The sequence below is a fragment of the Dermacentor variabilis genome, chromosome 3, assembly GCF_050947875.1.
Source record: "Dermacentor variabilis isolate Ectoservices chromosome 3, ASM5094787v1, whole genome shotgun sequence".
Taxonomy (NCBI): Eukaryota; Metazoa; Arthropoda; class Arachnida; order Ixodida; family Ixodidae; genus Dermacentor; species Dermacentor variabilis.
In genome coordinates this window covers 231,829,970-231,850,074 of record NC_134570.1, presented here as the reverse complement: position 1 = coordinate 231,850,074, position 20,105 = coordinate 231,829,970, and the positions used below count along the sequence as shown (strand labels likewise).

Genomic DNA, 20,105 nt, shown 5'->3' with positions numbered 1-20,105 from the left:
GCAGGGCAGGGAGAATGAACAAATGCGCATGCGTGCATCAACGTTGCCTAGAGTGATTACGGTGACGTTTTTAACAGTTGCATCTCATCGTCAAACAGAAAAACAGACGTATCACTATTACAACTCGTGTCTCTCTTATTTATGTGATATGCCTCGAAAAGTTATCTTGCTAACGTATCACCACTGCTGCCAAGTATCTTTATCTCATGCAGCAGTGGCTGGCAACTGCTTTCCAGGCAAACCATGCAATGGGCAGGTAAGTGCGCATTACCTTAGTTGATTACAAACAATTCATGCTCCCGGGCCCGGCCATTGACACCCCTCTCCGTTTGTCCAACGTAGGACTTCCCCATTTGAGCGATATTTTGTACATAACGCCCGTCGCACATTTCACGCACCGTCTAGTGTGCTTTTTCTGGCATCCTGACTTTTTGACAACGCGGTTTATGCGCGGACACAGTCCAGCCAACTTGATTGGCACCGAGAAATTCGAAGTCTTTATTTTCATTTTTGGCGCAACAATGTATTCATTAGATCCCAGCCAACTCGCCCAGTAACAAGTTATAATATTAGCGGTTTCGAACACTTCATCGCTCAAAGCTCATACCTCTTTTTCAGGGAAGTATTTGCTCACTGCGTGTAGTTTTATTTCAATTATATGGACACTCTAGGCGCATGAAGCCTGTTTCACAAGATGCGATTTTCATCGCACCTGAATGGCGATTTCCGTTGTTCGCGACGAAAATCGCAGTCGCAGTGCCGACCCCTCGATTTTTGGCTGCGACCAACCGGTTGTTCGCACAGTCGCACGAACGAATCGATCACAGCGATTTTCGGTCCAATTGCACGGAAAGCTATTTCGCCAGTCTGTTTTGGGAAATGGCGTCTCGCTGAACAAGTGGAATGCGTGGAGACGTGGATTATCGAATTCGGTACGTACGCTGAGGGAGAATAAAAATAACGTGTACCGCAGATTCCATTCTCCCATTTCTGCGCTTTCGGTGACACGCTACGCAGCAAATGAAGTGCATTTTCACGTTTGCTTCGTAGACCTTTGCGAGTTGCCACGAGACGATATGGAATTTTGGGGACTTCACAATTTTCTTTTCTTGAATAGCACACAAAAACCGCGCGTACTGAGCAGCTTAAATAATTTCACTATCGGCAAGTGCAAATGACAAGACAGCAAAGTACCCGAAGTTTCAACGGTGTGCTGAACGCGGTATCGTTCAGTGTCACTTGTCAGTTTAGCAAGCGTGAATTCTCCGATGCATCCTGAAAGGTTATCTTAACTCACTTATTAAATTTGACAGAGCAAAAGTGTAGACTATCGTAATGAATTTTCTACGATAGCATTAAATTCGTGGCTTGAATAAACAGCGCCGTTAATTTGTTGTCGAATATTACATGCACCTTAAGTTGCACCTCTTCTCTGGAGAATTTTTTTTCCTTGCACAGAAACCAATAAACTTTGAATAGGTTGCGGAATTTGTATCCTTACTGCACCTGTATTAACATTTGCTTTGAAAGGTAAATAACTCTACAGCTAGTAAATTAAGTAAATTATTCGCTTGCTATGGACAAGAACGGCACCGAGAGCGGCGCTGCTGCACCGGCGTTGAGAGCGCCGCATGCGAAGCAAAATTCTATTAGCGGGTGGTACCCCTCTCCCACCTCTCGTTCGCACAGCCTTGATTGCCTCCTGCACTGCGCGTGTTTGGGCACGTTTCTTGCCGCGCGCGGTGTGTGCCTACGTGTGTGCGCGTGGACATTTCATTCGAAGGGCGATGTACTATCGGCCAAAAAAGTAAACAGACCACGGCTCAAGTGGCCGGAACGGCTGGGGCGCCACACCGGGGCGCTGCTATCGCGCTCCCCGCGCGGACGACGAGAGTGCCCCGAGTGACGCCAGACTTCGCCCTCACTCTCACGCGGGGCTTCGTCATGCTTGATAAATTTCTAGTGCACCGTTCGGTTGCTCTGCTGCTGCCGGTCGCAACGAAGGGGACCGTGCGTCGCCGGTAGTCCAGCACATGGCGCTGTCGTGCAGTGGCCGGCAGCCGCAGCGCATCAAAGCGCGGCACTTAGAAGGAACGAAGACCCGTTGTGATGGTTGTTTTGGTTATTCACCTTGTGCTTCATATTAGTGCATGTCGCCGGCCTCCACCGCTGCTCGATTTTAGGCAGCATAACGCAAGTAGCCGCAACGGCGGCTACGGTGACGCGCGCTCTTTCACGTCCGCGCAATAAGTTAGATAGCGGGAAGCGCTGCGCAGACGTCCGAAGCTATAGTGGCGGCGCTCTTCGACTCGATGCCAAGGCGAGGAAGCCAAGTCATCGCTGTCGACGGCAACTTTTCATCGCACTGAGGACCCCTTCAAGCCATCGAATGCTTCCGTGAATAAACTTTCACGACTAAATAGTTTCTCCGATTTGTCTTCCCAATTATCTTTTCCTGGCCGTACTTTTGTAAAGTTTCATAACGGCTTACGCATTGTAGTAGCTAACTAAAGCAGTTTTCAGAGGCGCCACTCATGTAAATAGTAAACCCACTGCTGGAGACACTGCCGGAAAAGTACCCTTGACAGAAAAGCCGTGCCCTCAGTAAAGCTTCGCGCCTGTAACTTATCGGGCTGGCGTGAAAAAGCGCGCATCACTGTCACCACCGTTGCTGCTACTTGTGTCATGCAGCCTAAAATGGAGCAGCGGTGGACGCCGGCGACATGCACTAATATGAAACACAAGGTGAACATAAGCAAAACAACAATCAAAACGGGTCTTCATTCCTTCTGAGCCCACGCTTCAATGCGCTGCGGCCGTCCGCTACTGCACTACAGCGCCATGTGCTGGACTACCGGCGACGCACGGTCCCCTTCGTCGCTACCGTCAGCAGCAGAGCAACCGAATGGTGCACTAGAAATTTATCAAGCGTGACGAGACCCCGCGTGAGAGTGAGGGCGAAGTCTGGCGTCACTCAGGGCACTCTCGCCGTCAGCGCGCGGAACGCGATAGCAACACCCCGGTGTGGCCCCGCAGCCGCTCCGGCCACTTGAGCCGTGGTCCGTTTAATTTTTTGGCCGATAGTACAGTCTGTTTCCCATTTAGGGGAAAACTCAGAGCGCATTGCATCGCGATGCGGCGAGAGCTTGAGTCAGGCTGCGGCAGCAGCTGCAGCAGCTCGCGCAGGTGCTCGAGGGGCGGGATCTTGAACGGCGTCGTCTGCTACGGCGGCGCGCACTGGCCGCATTGTCGGGAAACGTTCTAGTGTCAGTTACAGGGCGCCGATCTCATCGTTACTGCGTGAAATGAGCCGGTATTCTTTACTAAGCGTTGTGCAGCGCCCACCGATAAGCCTAGAAGGTAAGTTCATCGCTGCAGGGCAGTCATAGACGACATACTGATTCCATACATTCTTGACGGCCCGTTTCTGGAAGGCGACCATATATTCTAACGCGATAGGTCACCGATCCACACTGCTCGTGTTGTGCAAGAACTGCTGGAAGAGCGCGCAGTCACTCTCTTGGGGTGGCCGCCTCAATCTTTGGGCGCCAAAAGATGCCTGGGGCTCGTTGAAAGTATCGCTGCCGCACCACCCCCTCTATCAGTCGCCCGAGGATAGGCTTCGATCCACCATCGTCAGCGACTGAGACGTGCTGCGAATGAACACATCCCTGATCAAGTCATTCTACACTTCACTGCCTTCCAGGATGAGCGCTGTCATCGCTGCTGCTGGGGACATGGAGAGATACTAACTGAAGTCCCGAGCGTGACGTGTCCAATTCCCCGCCGGTGGGCAGGGTCTGTCTGGTGTAGTGAATGATTGTCGAGAAAAATCACTTCTAGCTCATTGTCTTAACCTAAAACATTCCTTTAATCGTATCCGTTTGTTTCATCGTGTTCGACCCCCATAGTTATCATTGTTGAGTGATATGTTTTCTTTTCGTGTCAAAGGCTGAGCACGTTGCGCGCACATCTTGGTGCATCTTGTCGCTGCTTATTACGGTAACACACACAGTGAAGAAATATACGTGCACGCGCTCAGTACCCCGGCCTTTCGAAAGAACAAACGAAGCATGGTGTCAAAAGAAGTTTGTGGAACTCCATTATCGCCAATGAAGGCTCAGAGTTTAGCGACGCACAACGTTTAGTAAAGCATATCAGCTGAGTTCCCGCAGTACCGATGAAATCGGTGCACTGCCCCTGATAGTAGCACGCTTCCCGACAATGCGGACAGCGCGCGCCGCCGCAGCAGACGACGCAGATCACGACGCCGCCCCTCGAGCGTCGGCGCCTGCTTGAGCTGCTGCCGCCGCACGACTCCATTGCTTGCCGCATCGCGATGCAAGACGTTCCGAGTTTTCCCCTAAGTGTGAAACAGACTGTATACGCTTCTATTTGCCTTTAAGAAGATCGGTACACTTGAAGATTATTTTTATGGCTGAAATGCGGCGAAAGGGCAGCGTCTGCTTAACCATGTAAGTGACGCTGAGCAGGTAATTGGAAACGACATCGTATGTACCTCCGGAAAAATCGTCAGCACATACGATGCGGCACATACATACGGCACATACGAGCTAAAGTCATTTTTGCTGATTCTCACAATATGTTTGCTACAAATCCGTGCTGTCACTGATGGCGACAACGGACTTCCATCGACACTGTGCGGAAATAAACAAAATATATCGCTGCACAGCACATATACGATATGCGCACAAACTTTAACTAGTACGTCCCCTACAATATGGAATGGAGGCAGCAATGTAGACAGCTTGGCCATTTTTTTACAGTCCTCAAGAGATGGAAGTTGAAAGTATTAGTAATCATTCCTGCTTCTGCAATGCCGGCGCGACCAAGACACGGGCGTGTATCGTCCAATAACTCGATCGATCGGTGAAGTGGTGAAGCGGGAATGAACTCCGGTCATGTTCAATGCATCGTGCACATATTCAATTTCTCGGCACGCGTGAACTTCAGCCACTGCTAGCGCATACAACAGAAGTGGTTTCCATTCTTGGGCAGCGCACACACAAACGAAGCGCGAGAAACAAGACAGGACAAGCGCTCGTCGAACGCTTCGTTTGCCAGATGCTTACTTCGCTCGGCGCACCGCAGTAATCCATGTCTGTCGTCTGCTTTTTTCGTGCCATTTTCTTGTGAATTGGCAGAATATCACTGGTGGCAACAACCCCTTCGTGTTTACATTGCGGTCGTGACAGTTAACAACACAATAATTTCCGGTCATCTGAAGAGGCGCCGTCGCAAAGAAGAGACATTGCGCGCGCAACGCGAACTGAATGCGGGCGCTACCGCCAAGGGAAGCGGCGGCGGAAACCTACACCCGTTGGAGATGAAATCGTTCCGCCAGGGGAGAAACGAGCGCTGGCGTCTAGGATGAAACTTGGCGTGCGGTCGTCCATAGTAGCACAGTGACAACGTACCCACCTGCACCGTCATGTAAAACTCGTACAGGAGTGCGAAAAGCAGGCAAACAGCCTGTTCTTGTGGGGATAAAACAGTAGAAAACGACACGTTAAAGAAAAGTAAATCAAAACTGTGCAGTGAAACCAGCCAGTTGCGTCCCTTCCTGTGAAACTGAATCATTTAGCTACAAGCAGTTCTTGCACATCCACAAATGCTTAGTTAGTGTAACACCATGAGGGCAGAGCCAGCACGTAGTTCAAACAATTATGCCATGCCTGGACGCAAATTCTGCACGTGGTGCAAAGAATAACCTTGAAATCATTGGGGGTAGACGAGTGGATACTATGAAAATCGCAGATGCTGTGTTTCTGTCCAAGGTATTGTACAGTATGAATTACCAGCAGCGCACAAAAAAGACAACTCATCGAAAACAGGCATCGGGTTATAAAGGTCTTTGCAACTTTACCATGCTTGAAGACCTCTGTGAGAAAGACCAAACGGACAAGCACCTAGACAGAGTAGAGCCCCAGCCTCCAGCACAAATTACGCTCAAGACAGGGTGGCGCTCGTGCGCCGCTTGCGCCAACGTCATCATCTTCATATGGAACGCCCGAGAGCACAAGGAGGCCTCAGAGGGGAACTGCTGCCCCCGTGGAGGAGTGGCCGGCGCTTGCGATTTCTCAGTCTTCTAAGGAGCCTCCACGCTTGATCCTCCCACCGAAGCCCGCATCTGTCGGTGAGGCTTCAGCAGTCGACTGCCAAATGATCCCGGTGCTGCGATCCATTGTGAATGTCATCAGGGCCATGTTGACAAGCATTGACACTCCATCTGCTCGTAGTGGACTACAAGTGCTCGACGCGCTGAGCCCCGTCCTAGCAAGCCTTGAGTGAAGCCATGACTGACAATCACAAGTCATTTCGTAAGGAGGTCAGAGAAGCGTCGATCCTTCAGTGGAACGCGAGAGGTCTAAGATCTCGCATCGCCGATTTTCGTCAATTTGTTCTCACTAACCGCTTTCCAATCATTGTCATCTGTGAACCAAGATTATCCCATCCAATGAGACTATCCGGCTACGAGACAATATTCTCATCGAGCGACATCAAAAGTAGCAAGGTGGTCGTGTTCATTCGCCGTGAACTCACTTACGTCGTCCAACCGGTGCAACATCATGACGACAATCAGTATGTGTGCATGACTGTTAAAAATAGGAAAGTCACCTTTGCACTCTTGGGGGTGTATCTGTCTCCATCAAGTCGATTTGACACCAAAAGACTAGAAGACATCTTGAAAACACAACCTGGTCCATGGATTATCACTGGGGATTTCAACGCTCACCATACCATTTGGGGAAGCTCAAAGGTTAAGGCGACGGGAAGACGACTAGCTTCCTTAGCTTCCAACAATGGTCTCTACCTGCTGAATGACGCGAGTCCAACATTTCTGCGGGGAGTAACATACAGCAGCTGCCTCGATTTGACTTTCGTCTCCCACCGCCTCGCCACACATGTTAAGTGGTTTTTGGACATTGAAACGCACGGAAGTGACCACATCCCCACCTACCTCAAGATCAAGGGAATATCTAACACGTATACGTTCACCACGATACGAAGAATAGATTGGTCTGTCTTTAAATCCCAGATTGAGGACGCTTGTCACAAAGGCCTCTCTTGTGGACTTCAACAAGCTATTAAGAAAACGGCACAGACGGCCACGCACACACTTACGTGTTCTCCAAGGTATTCTGAATTCGACCTGGAATTGGAGCGGCTTCGTGCGATTCGCCGTCGTGCCGAAAGGAGATATCGACGCACTAAGTCAATTCAGGATCTCAGAACAGCCAGGCGAATGCAAAAGAAGATACAACGGCGCATGGATAAACTAGAGGCTCAGCGTTGGTCGAAATTTTGTGCGTCGCTAGATCCCCGCAAACCGCTATCTCAAATATGGAGAACTGTGCGAGGTCTACGTTCTGTTCCGGAACAGCGTTTCCCGTTTAAGGCCCTAGCACTATTCCAGCGCCGACAAGACATTGATGTGGCGGAAGACTTCTGTGCTATGATTGCGGGCCAGCCAACTCGCACAGGTTCGCTTACATTGAACCGTATTCCAGATTCACGCGATTCACGCATGGATCTGCCTTTCACGACGCAAGAGCTTGACGCGGCGCTCGCCCTCTGTAATCGGTCGTCGTCGCCTGGTCCGGATGACATATCTTACCGCATGCTATGTCACCTTGGTGAACGGGCACGAAGTGCACTCCTTCATATCTATAACGAGTCCTGGCAAGAGGGCAAAGTTCCTCAAGATTGGAAGCTCAGCCGCCTGGTACCGCTTCTTAAGCCTGGCAAGTCTCCCTTAGAGATTACTTCATACCGACCGATTGCGCTGGCAAGTTGCGTTGGGAAGGTAATGGAGCGAATGATTCTCGCCAGACTTGAGTGGTATCTTGAACATTACGAAATCTACCCGGACGCCATGGCTGGTTTTCGACGTCACCGATGTTCTATCGACAACGTTATTGATCTGGTAACCTATGTTCAACACCAAAAGACGTGTAAGAGATTATCTGTCGCAATGTTCTTAGATATAAAGGGAGCCTACGACAACGTTCTTCATGACGCCATACTTGAAGCATTGGAATCGGTGGGCCTAGGCGGTCCATTATATCGTTGGACTCGCAGTTATTTACATAGGCGGTCTCTATTTCTTAACACTGAAGCTGGCCCAACCTCGGAATATTATACGCACCATGGAGTTCCACAAGGTGGTGTCTCGAGTCCAACGCTTTTCAACCTTGTACTCATTGGTCTCGTGGAACGACTTCCGAACACAGTTAAAATTTCCATGTATGCCGATGACATCTGCGTGTGGGCATCTGGTGTGACACGGCCGCAAGTACGCGCCAGGCTTCAAAAAGCTGCCACGTCAACATCGGCCTACTTAAATGAACAAGGCCTCAAGATCTCGCCAGAAAAATGCGCATTGGTCGCGTTTAGCCGGAAGCCAATGAGATCATACGATGTCTCTATCGACGGTCAAAACATTCCTTATGTCAGGACGCACCGATTCTTAGGAGTAATCATTGATCGCGACCTCTGCTGGAGTCCTCATGTGGCCTACCTAAAGAAGCGCCTGACGGATATCTCTAATGTGTTTAAGTTTCTTGGAGGAAATGTCTGGGGTACTTCAGTACATGCAATGATGCAACTGTACAGGACGCTCTTTCTTGGGTATTTGCGATACAGCTTGCCTGTGCTGACCAACACCTGCAGAAGTAATATCCGTACACTCGAAAGCGTCCAGGCCCAGGCGCTAAGAGTGTGTCTTGGCTTGCCGCGGTGTTCGTCAACGGCTGAAACCATTGCGATTGCACACGATTTCCCAGCCAAGACCCATATAGTCATGGAAGCACTCAGAGCACACGTAAGACACCTTGCTCGAGCCCCTGCCCATCATCTAGGCTCACTGCCAGAGGATCGACCACGTGCTTCCTTTTGTGAAACTGTCCTGCCCTATCGTGCGTACCTTCCATCAGGTTATACAGCTCCAGCGAGAGTTCCGTTTCCACCATGGTGCTTGGCTCAAGCAAAGGTTCGACTTGTCGTACCAGGCATACGAACAAAAGCCCAACTCTCGTCTCCAGCACTCAAGCAGCTTTCACTGCTCTTGCTGTACGAGACGTACAACGATCATCATCATCTGTATACTGACGCTTCAACCACGGTGAATGGGTCTGCAGGATCGGTGATCTTTCCTGCAAAACCTTCCACCATAAAGATTCGACTCTCTCACCAGACTACATCGACTGCCGCGGAGCTTGCTGCTATTCGTTGCGCACTTCGTGTAATTTCTGAAGAACTACCCAAGAAATGGAGCGTGTTCACTGACTCCAAGGCTGCACTTCATTGTTTGGTTTCTGCCTTACGCCGAGGACCCCACGAACAACTAGTTCTAGAAATCAGACTGCTGCTTCACCACCTCGTCGAGCAAGGACACGACATCACGTTGCAGTGGATTCCAAGCCACTGTGGCATAATGGGCAATGAACTTGCCGACGCAGCAGCACGATCTGCACATGAGGAGGGCTTCCAAGACTCCATTCCATTCTCAAGAACAGACGCTGCAACGAAAATTCGTGTGCTTGCAAATGAATCCATCAAAACTTTATGGAACACACCAAGCTTACAGCATACACGTCTACACCGACTGGACCCATCCCTTCGACTTCGACCCCCATCTGGACTCTCTCGACTAGAAACAGCAGTACTTTGCCGACTGTGGCTTGGTGTCGCCTACACAAGATCCTTCGCCTTCCGAGTCGGTATGGACGACAGCGCGGCTTGCAGACACTGCGGCGGCGAGGAGACCATCGAACACGTGCTCTGCCACTGTCCTCAATACAGCGCGCACCGGCTGTCACTAGCGACCACGTTGGCACGCCTTGACGACAGGCCACTTTCAGAACAGTCAGTTTTGGAATGCCGACGTGAACTGTCGTCGCAGCAAAAGTCGGTCAAGGCTTTGTTGACTTTTCTACGTGACAGTGGCGTATTAGAAAGACTATAAGGACCCCATTTCATCCCTTTTCATATTTTTTTTCTCACGCTTTTATTTTTGTCACGCTCTTCTTTCCGTCTTTACTTCCCCTTTCCCTTCCCCTAGTGCAGGGTAGCAAACCGGAGGTTTTAAGTCTGGTTAACCTCCCTGCCTTTCTCTCATTTGCATCCCCCCCTTTGTCTCAAGAGCTCAGAACCTGGTCCCAAGAGCATATGAGATACAAAGACGACTACCCCTCCCTTCAGAAACAACCTCGGGAGCCCCTGAACTTGAAACACAACAGGCCCATACCGTCTAATATGGGGGCAAGCAATTAGGCCACAAGACTATATACAACTGCCAAACACAGAGGAGGTTGCTAATCAGGAAGATGCAAGCAAACATCAGGCACATATAGTACACTGATGTGGCAATAGCAGTGTAACAGTAGTAAGACACTACAGAAAATTGAACCCCATAAAAGTGTGTACAATTCCCGGTCATCCTACACCTAGAAAAGCTGAACTGAAAGCAATCAAAGCAGCACTTGTAGCGCGAATTACACCCTGCACAACACCCTGCACACCTCCACGAATTCACGAGAAACTGTCTGGGCCTGCAGATCACTCGAGATTGTCGGGAAAATCAGGAGGTTGACATGTGACTTGCAAGCACGTGGCCAAAATTAAATTACAGGTTACATAACCACGCAGATATCCCAGGACACAAGCAGGCTTATAAGCCCGACATAAGAACTGAAAAGTGAAAGAGTTCGTGTGTATTCTATATTAACTAAAGCGCAACAGTTAGACAACGGACAAGAAAGAAGCGCTCTGTGAGTTCACTTCGTTCTTGTCCATTGTATTTCTGTTACGCTATAGTTAATTCATGAGGCTGCACAGGAGAAGAATGATACTTCCGCCCAAGGGCTCGATTTCACATCCAAATCAATGCACACACACACACACACACACACACACACACACACACACACACACACACACACACACACACACACACACACACACACACACACACACACACACACACACACACACACACACACACACACACACACACACACACACACACACACACACACACACGCACACACACATGTTGCAAGGGTGCATAGCATGAAGCAGTATCAACAGTATGACACTAGAGACGGATTAGGGCTGGCTTTCAACTATTGTTCTTTGTACAACAGTGACGATTCATACAAATTACCAGAAAAAAAAAGATATCTTTGAAGGCTAGAAAAAAATTGGAGCTTGATGCGGCAAAACATAAATGAAAATGCTACAAAAAGAAAATATAGAAAAATTCCAAGTGCATGAAAAAAATCATTAGAATTGCCAATCCTGCATGCCCGCACCTTTCGAGAAACACTGTTCTTATTCCAATAGACAGACTGACAGCTTGCTTTATACAAGCACACTCTTCTAGTTCCATGCCATTGAAAAAAAAACGAGTTTCTTGGAAGGTAGCCACATGCGCACTTGGTGATCACAATGTTTTTTTTTTCCCTGGACTTTTATATATGTATGTATTTTCTCCCTTTCCCGTTCTTATGTTTGGTTTTATCAAGCACTCACTTTTATCAGGTTTTGCTGCTCTACTACTTTCTGTTAAACCTTTATGAATTACAGCATTTCCACAATAAATGTTTTAATTAAAAGTTAGCTTACCCTGTCCTTACTGCTTCACAGTATACATTCTTGCTACATTGGCCAAATAAAAGATTTTATAAGCTACGCAGGCGCATCATAAGACCGTTTAGGTGACTTGTTGCAGTCTAAAAAGAATCAAAAATAGCCTCGCTGCAAACGGCACCAGAGGACACATAGGACGAACAAGAAAACCGATATGATCTGACAACGAAAAGTTTAATGTACATACCGAGTAAATGCTGGCTAACAAGCAATAAACCGAACATACGCAAGAAGGAGAAGCAAAGATCAATGTGTGTTTCCTGACAGATAATGCATCCATTTCTAACGGAGGCCTTGCTGACAAGATTCTCCCAGCATTTTTAGATCTACAGCTCCCATAATTTCTCTAAGCAGCCGATCTGCACAGAATGCTAGCTTCTTCCTCTAAATTGCACGCGCAGATGTCGAGGATGAATTGTAGAGGAATAAGCTAGCATTCTGTGGAGATCTGCTGCGTAGAGAAATTATGGAAGCTGTAGATTCAAGGACACTGGCAGAATCTTGTGTCAGCATGGGCTGTGTTACACTTTCAGAGATGGATGCGTTTCCCGTTGGGATCTGTATGGACACACATCAGATTTTGGTTCTGCTTTTTCTGTAACATCGATTTTTTGTTTGTCGACCAGCATTTACTTGGCATGTTCAATAAACTTTCATCTGTTAATACACCTCACGATCGTCTTGGTCTCTAGAAGAAAGGTGTTCATTCTTTTTACAGTGAAGCTGTATACGCTTAGGCCAAACACGGGGATAGAGGAGGCCTACTTCAAGTAGTTCCTCCCCCACCCTCTATTCCGTTGCCCCCTTCCCTCTAAAGAGGGATAAAGTTTTTCATCATCATCATCATCGTGGTCCGACCAGAAAAACCCTAGTGCAGGGGTATGAGCCATTGTTTAGGGGGGCGTGAGCCATTTCACTTGTCTGACATGATGGACAGAGAAATTTCTTGTTGGGTAGACATAAAAAAGCTTATGCATTTAAAACATATGCGTTTATCTACGTATTATTGCAGGAAAGGGACAAGATCATGATGTCATAATTATCTCGAAGCAAAGGTTTGCTGGGCCATTGGTCACACTGATAGTGACGTCGTTTCTCTCTCGCAACAGAACGCGCCTGCAACAGTCTTTTTCCGACATCCCATAAGCATAAAATGTGTCCCTGTAATTATTTAAATGAAATGTGCAGCCTCAGTGTGCCCCTTAGTAACTACAGGGCATAACAGAGTCATAATTACTATGATTAACGCATTACAAAACACAAATGCGTAACATAATTCAGAAAGATTTTGATGGACCCGCTGGATTAACACAATGAGCCACTCGTCGCCCTTTCCATGATGGTGATCTTGCGAAGCGTGATGTGTGGCATTCCAAATGAACAATGTGATAAATCCAAGCCAAACGTGTGCGTAACCTCATTAAGAAGCACAGACATAACAAATAATATAGAATTACTTAAATAAACCGTCCGAATCAACCTATTGAAAAACACTGGGGCCGCACATTTCAGCTTCGCTGGTTTACCATCTGTACAGGGTGCATGAGCAGTAATTTTTTTCTGTTATTGTTTGTTAAGTATTGTGTAATGTTGTGCCAGTAAAACACTTAGGGCTTGTTGGTGCATTGTATTAGTGCTGATTTTTTGCTGGATTTTTCTTAATGTTGTGCTTTTGTAACTACTTTTTATTCCCCCTCATCTAATATTCCAACCTTGCGCCTGCGAGGTATATAAATAAATAAGTACATAAGCACATGTCATTTATTCATCTGCATACACTTCGCACCATTCCTCCCTCAACAAATGTCACTGTGTTGGTGTCTCGCAGTGTGCATCAACATTAACTGCCGTTTGCATTTCGGTATAGTTTTGGAACAGTCTAGTGCATAAACATTACACGACATAAAGGTTATGATCTATGCGGTGCATAAGCAAACGTTGCAAATGGTGACATGTTGGACTGTTGAAAGTAAGACCAATTGTATATATCGCAGTTAGTTTATTAGTACTTAATTGACCCTTTGACAAAAACTTCACTTCGCATAGATTGCAACATGTGCACTGAATCTGCAGCTTTTATTGCTTATTAATGTGGTCCTCACTGCATGGACACGTTGTAGATTTGAAAACAAGGTTCAATAAATTCGTTTGTTGCAATATAAAAATATGCGTAGATCACTGTGATTGCAACACCAGAACTTGATACAAACACGCATACTATAGGATGCAGACAAATGCTCAGGAGAAACTCCAAAACGTTCACATCCTGATACTTATGAAAGTGAACATGGCTGTCAATGAGAGGGAGAAAGAAAACTTAATTGTGTTCATGGAGCAAAAACGCATTTATAAGCTTAGAGATATAGTCATTGATTAACACTTTCGAAATTAATAATTATAGATTGCCATCGACATTGTAGCAGCCTTTGGACAACAGGAAAAAGAATCAGTTTTTCCAGCTCTGAACATTGAATTGTAGGCAATGCAAGCAGGCATAAAATTCTTCCAATATTATCGGTTTAGGAATACCAAATTGGAATAGACATTTAGAGTTTCATTTGTACTTTCTCTGACTGGAGCAATCTAGTTTGAAATGATTGCCATAAGCATGTCGCAACAATGTTGATCTAAAACAGGTTCAATGCATGTCTAGCTTAAGAAATCTGAATGATTGCTATGAATTACAGTGAAGAAACTGTAAAATCTAATAACATTAATAATATAATAATAATATTTATTTCCACAAAACAGGCTAACTGTGAGCGGCGTCCGAGGCTGAGGAGAAAGCTGAACAACTCTACGGCAAGTGCGCCTGCCGTGGGCCTACGATCCTGCATTATGGATAGCGCGTATTGATATGGTCTTCTTGTTAGAAACTTCGAGTATACTACCAGCGCGAGACAAAGGACAACAAAGTGGACGAGAAGCGTGTCTTTTAGAATTCTATGGTACAATGTACAGGTTTCTACAAAAGTGACGTTAGCTGCTCAAAACATTTGATGCGTTGCATTTTGCGCGTTTAGAAATATTTAGAGAGGATTCCCATGTATATATATATATATATATATATATATATATATATATATATATATATATATATATATATATATATATATATATATATGTATTCAAAGCGCACGGACGGCGATGGACGAAACAGGCTAGCGCTAAGGTTGAATTTTACAGCACAATTTTCATTCCACGTCCGGTAATCACACAGATCATTTCCGGCTTCGTTCAGGGGCACACACGGGCTTTCGGGCTGGTGCTTTTTGTTGCTTTTTTGCGTAAAATTATGGCTAGGAGCAGGTACGGCATATGCGCAATCACGAGCAATATAAAGCCATCAATTTTCCAGAAGCTGAAGCCGAGCACGGATAGCGCGAGGATCTAATTGGGCTGTCACGACGACTTCGTGGAAGCCTAATTCCAAATAGTGCAAAAGCGGTGAGGGTAGCTATATAAAATTGTTGATAGATCATGTTGTAGATTGTTGTAGCGTAGGCAGACCGAAACGGTCATAGAAGGCAGATTAGACACACAACGCTAAACCACCTGCGAACTGCTGTTTACGCGCGCCATGTCGCACTGAACTTGAGAAACCACCGTTGCGCACTCCAAAACAAATCTTAACACGTTTTTAAATTACTAAACGTGCATATTAAATTCTCCAATAGTCAAGAAAAGTCAATACTATTATATTGTAAACATGTTCTTCATTACATTAAAAGAATTCTGCAGCGCGTGCCACGAAACCTGGCATTAAGCAACCATGGTTGTCGCACATGTCGCGTTGTTGAAATCGCAGTCATGTGAAATGGGCTCTCTAAAAATCGCATTGCGACGCGTGCGACTGCACCAATTTTCATCGTTCCCATCGCAGCATATGAAACAGCCTTTACTTTCGCTACCGCGATGTACCGTATAAAGTCCAAGGGCTATAACACCATCGCAAAGCGTGCGAGCGGAGCCGAAGATCGCAGATCAATCTCGCCCGCACGAAAAGGAAGAGCGGGGAGGATGCTTGCCGTCTACGTTCGCGCGCGAGGTGCCTATCGTGGCGAGGCGCCGGGCGAATGCGGGGTGGTGCGCCGCCTTCGACCGCGCACGTGGCGGCCGGGCGCGATGGCGCGGCCGCATCTGCGTGCTTCGACGGCTCGGGCCTTTCTGCGCGCTGTCGGCTTGCGTTGAAGGGATAGACAGCACGAAATTCGCTCGCTGCTGCCGCCGCGCCTGCTCGCGCCGGCGTTCTGACGGCGAGCGTCCGCGGTCATCGAGCGAGAGGTGTTCATGCGCGCTGACACCATGTTTGTTCATTTAGTTAGCAAGCGAATGTTTTAGAAGTTGATACGGCCTATATAAGTGCTTTCCTTACTTCCTATGGCTGTCTGCAAATTTGCTATAGCAATCGATGCTTGGCGTTTCTGGCGAAACTACGATTTTTTTTTTTTTTGCCTACCTTAAGAGCCGCGGTGATCCCAGCTCCCATGGAGGTTCTCCCACCGACGGAAACAGGCAGCGCAGCCTCCTTCAATCTCCTCCGTACGGTGTCGTTAAGCTTCGCCAAGGGTTCAAGAATCAGTGCCTTCTGGCTGAAGACTACCATTGACAGCTCCAAGGAATGATCGGGAGCACCGTCCTCCAGGAATCGGCATACGGATCGCCTCAGTTGTGCCAAGCGGTCACCCTGCTGTGGTGACAGAAGCAGTAAACAAGGTAGTCTTACGATGCAAGGTCTAACACGAATTTGTATAGTGTACGATCACGATATTCGGGGTGCGTTCAATTGATGTGAGACTGACCATCATCTCGAGCACTATTTCTTGGATAAAATATTTCTTTGCAAGGTCAGCAATATGAATCAGCATTTGTTTTCGCCAGAGATTTCTGCTTGTAGAATAATTTATATCTACACCTGAATTTACACAATACGGTCAAACATTGTTGACACTCGGCATTTGTGTGTACAACAACGTGTCCACTCAGTTTGAAAACGCTGCGTGGAATTCGTAAGGAGCAACAACACAACATTAGAATGGCAGCTCAGCCGCCAGAGCACGCGGCTGCTGCCTTCTTACTACTACTGCGCGGAGCAGTCATTTTTTTCGGCCTTGGAGGACAGCCACCAGGACGAGTCAGCCGCCAGCGGCAGCCATTTGGCTGCCTCTGTAAGTTCACTGGCACCGCCGAATTGTTGCATGTAAGGTGAACCATTTGGTAAAACCATTTAGTCAGGTGAAATATTAGTTACAGATTATAACGATATATCAAATTTGATTAGTACTCCTTTAGAAACACTGTAGACGAGTTACCTTAACAGAGAGAGTGTAAGAGTGGGCCTGAAGAATAATATGTAGAAAACAAAGATAACGATGAATAACCGGGCAAGGGAACAAGAATTCAGGATCGCCAGTCAGGCTCTAGAGTCTGTGAAGGAGTACGTTCACCTGTGTCAACTAATCATAGGGAACCCTGACCACGACAAGGAAATTCACAGAAGATTAAAAATGGGTTGGATCGCATACGGCAGACATCGTGAGCTCTTTATTGGAAGTTTACCGTTATCATTGAAAAGTAAGGTTTACAATCGGTGATTTTACCGGTGCTGACATATGGGGCCCAGACTTGGAGACTGACAAAGAAACTTGAGAAAAAATTGAGGACTGCGCAAAGAGCGATGGATCGTAGAATACTAGGCATTACTTAAGTGACAGAAAGAGAGCGGTATGGGTCAGGGTATAGACGACATTCTTATTCACATGAAGAGAAAAAAATGGCGCTGGGAAGGTCATGTAATGCATAGAGTAAATAAGCGTTCGACCATTATAGTGATAGAATGGGTACCGAGTCAAGGGAAGCTCAGCAGAAGACCACAGAAGACTGCATGGTGCGACGAAGTGAGGAAATGTGTGGGTGCTAAGGCTGGCGCAGGACAGGGGTAATTGGAGATCGCGGGCCTTCGTCCTGCAGTGGACGTAAAATAGACTGACGATGATGATGATGATTGTGGGAGTCAATACGTATTCGAGTTGTCGATTAACCACAAGCCGACACAGCTAAAGGCTATGGGTAATTTGACGATATTGTCACGTAGTGGTGACGGCAGTCGCAGGGACGATGAGGACGGACAGAAGTTCGTCGAAAGAAGAGTGTTTATTGGGCTGAATTGCGCCCACAATGCCCTGAATTACCCGGCGGCGGCGAGGCGACCAGCGTGCTCGGCGGTCGTCGAACAGAATGCCCGCCGCTGTCGTCTGCGCTCAATTTAAAGCGCGTCTTGGCGCGTCTTGTGTCGCATGGCGGCAGCGCGTCTTGCGTTGCGTCGCGTGGCGGCAGACTTGAAGAGTGAGGAAGCACTGCACAGATTCGCGGCATTACTCCCCTCTCAACGAGGCATCGACCCGATGCATGAAAAGAAATAATGCGACTAGCAAGAAATAAAACCAACCGTGCGAAAATAAACACAGAGTGTAAAAATGCAGCGTCTTTTAGCGCGTATAATAGGGCTCGAGGCGGACGACATGAACAACTTATGGTCGTACGCGGCGTCACTGGGATGCAGTCATGGCGTCAGAGATGACTTCATAATTCAGTTCACCCAGCCGACGAAGAACCTTGTATGGACCGAAATAGCGGCGCAAAAGCTTTTCACTCAATCCACGGCGCCGAATGGGCGTCCAAACCCAGACTTGGCCTCCTGGCTTGTATTCCGCTTTGCGTATTCGTAGGTTGTAGCGTCTGGTGTCGGTTCGTTGCTTGTCTTTGATTCGTAATCGGGCAAGCCTTCGAGCTTCTTCTGCGCGTTGAAGGCAGGCGGCGACATCGACGTTCTCTTCTTCTGTAACATTGGGTAGCATGGCGTCTAGCGTGGTCGTAGCCTCCCTTCCATGGACTAGCCTAAAAGGCGTCATCTGGGTGGTCTCCTGCACTGCGGTGTCGTAGGCGAAGACGACGAATGGCAGGATGACGTCCCAGGTCTTGTGTTCGGCATCGACATACATGGCGAGCATATCGGCGATGGTTTTGTTCAGGCGCTCGGTCAGTCCGTTGGTCTGCGGATGGTATGCAGTTGTCCTCCGGTGGGTGGTTTGGCTGCAACGCAGGATGGCTTGCGTTAGTTCCGCCGTGAATGCTGTTCCTCTGTCCCTGATGAGTACATCGGGGGCGCCGTGTCGCAGAAGAATGCATTCCACGAGAAATGTGGTGACTTCTGCTGCTGTTCCGTTCGGTAGGGCTTTTGCCTCGGCGTAGCGAGTCAGGTAGTCGGTCGCTACCATGATCCACTTATTTCCAGACGTTGACTTTGGGAAAGGGCCAAGCAAGTCCATGCCGATCTGCTGAAAGGGTCTTGCGGGGGGTTCAGTGGGGTTCAGGAATGCTGCTGGTCGGGTGGGAGGTGTCTTTCGTCGCTGACAATCTCGGCAGGCTTTCACATAATGTGCGACATCCGCAGAAAGGCGGGGCCAGTAATACTTTGCTTTAATGCGGCGGAGAGTGCGAGTAAACCCGAGATGCCCCGCTGTCGGCTCGTCGTGGGAAGCCTGTAGAACTTCTTCGCGGCGTCAAGCAGGTACAACAAGGAGGTAGGCTGTTTTGTTCGCTGCGAAGTTCTTCTTCATGAGGACATCATTCTGTACACAGAAGGAAGAAAGTCCTCGCTTGAATGAGGCAGGGGGCGAAGAAACGTTGCCTTCCAAGTACTCTATGAGGCATTTTAGGTCAGGGTCCGAGCGTTGCTGCTGGGCAAAAGAGCTGGAGCTGATGGGTCCCAGGAAGGCGTCCTCATCGTCGTCCGGTGGCGGCGCATCTACAAGGGCTCGTGAGAGGCAATCGGCGTCAGAGTGTTTGAGTTCGGACTTGTAAACCACGGTGACGTCAAACTCCTGGAGGCGAAGACTCCATCGAGCGAGGCGGCCAGAGGGGACCTTCAAATTGGCAAGCCAGCACAGCGCGTGGTGATCGCTGACCACCTTGAATGGTCGTCCGTACATGTAGGGGCGGAATTTCGATGTAGCCCAGATGATGGCAAGGCACTCCCTCTCAGTCGTCGAATAGTTAGCCTCGGCCTTGGAAAGGGAGCGGCTAGCGTATGCGATGACGTTCTGCAGCCCGTCACTTTTTTGAACTAGGACGGCACCTAGGCCCACACTGCTTGCGTCGGTATGCACCTCAGTATCAGCGTATTCATTAAAATGCGCGAGGATCGGTGAAGACTTTAAACGGCGCTGGAGTTCTTTGAAGGCTTCTGCTTGCTGCGCTTCCCATTTAAATGGCACGTTTGCCTTCGTTAGTTGGGTCAGGGGCTCGGCGATGCGCGAAAAGTTTTTTACAAATCGTCGGTAATATGCGCACAGTCCGAGGAATCTGCGTACAGCTTTCTTATCGGCCGGCGGTGGGAACTGTTCAATAGCGGCTGTTTTCTGCGGGCCTGG

At 48.1% G+C, this 20,105-nt stretch overlaps 1 protein-coding gene across 6 annotated transcripts in view; it reads right to left on the bottom strand.

The window, feature by feature from the left end:
- LOC142576703 (calcium-activated chloride channel regulator 1-like) overlaps positions 1-20,105 on the bottom strand; it is a 388,135-nt gene that overhangs the window by 100,631 nt on the left and 267,399 nt on the right. For 4 of the 6 annotated variants that reach the window (XM_075686951.1, XM_075686954.1, XM_075686953.1 and 1 more), the window contains one exon: positions 16,133-16,363. The exons of the other annotated variants lie outside the window; for them this stretch is intronic. In XM_075686951.1, the coding sequence (XP_075543066.1) occupies positions 16,133-16,363 (231 nt within the window). The remainder of the gene's footprint in view (positions 1-16,132; positions 16,364-20,105) is intronic. 6 annotated transcript variants of the gene reach the window in all.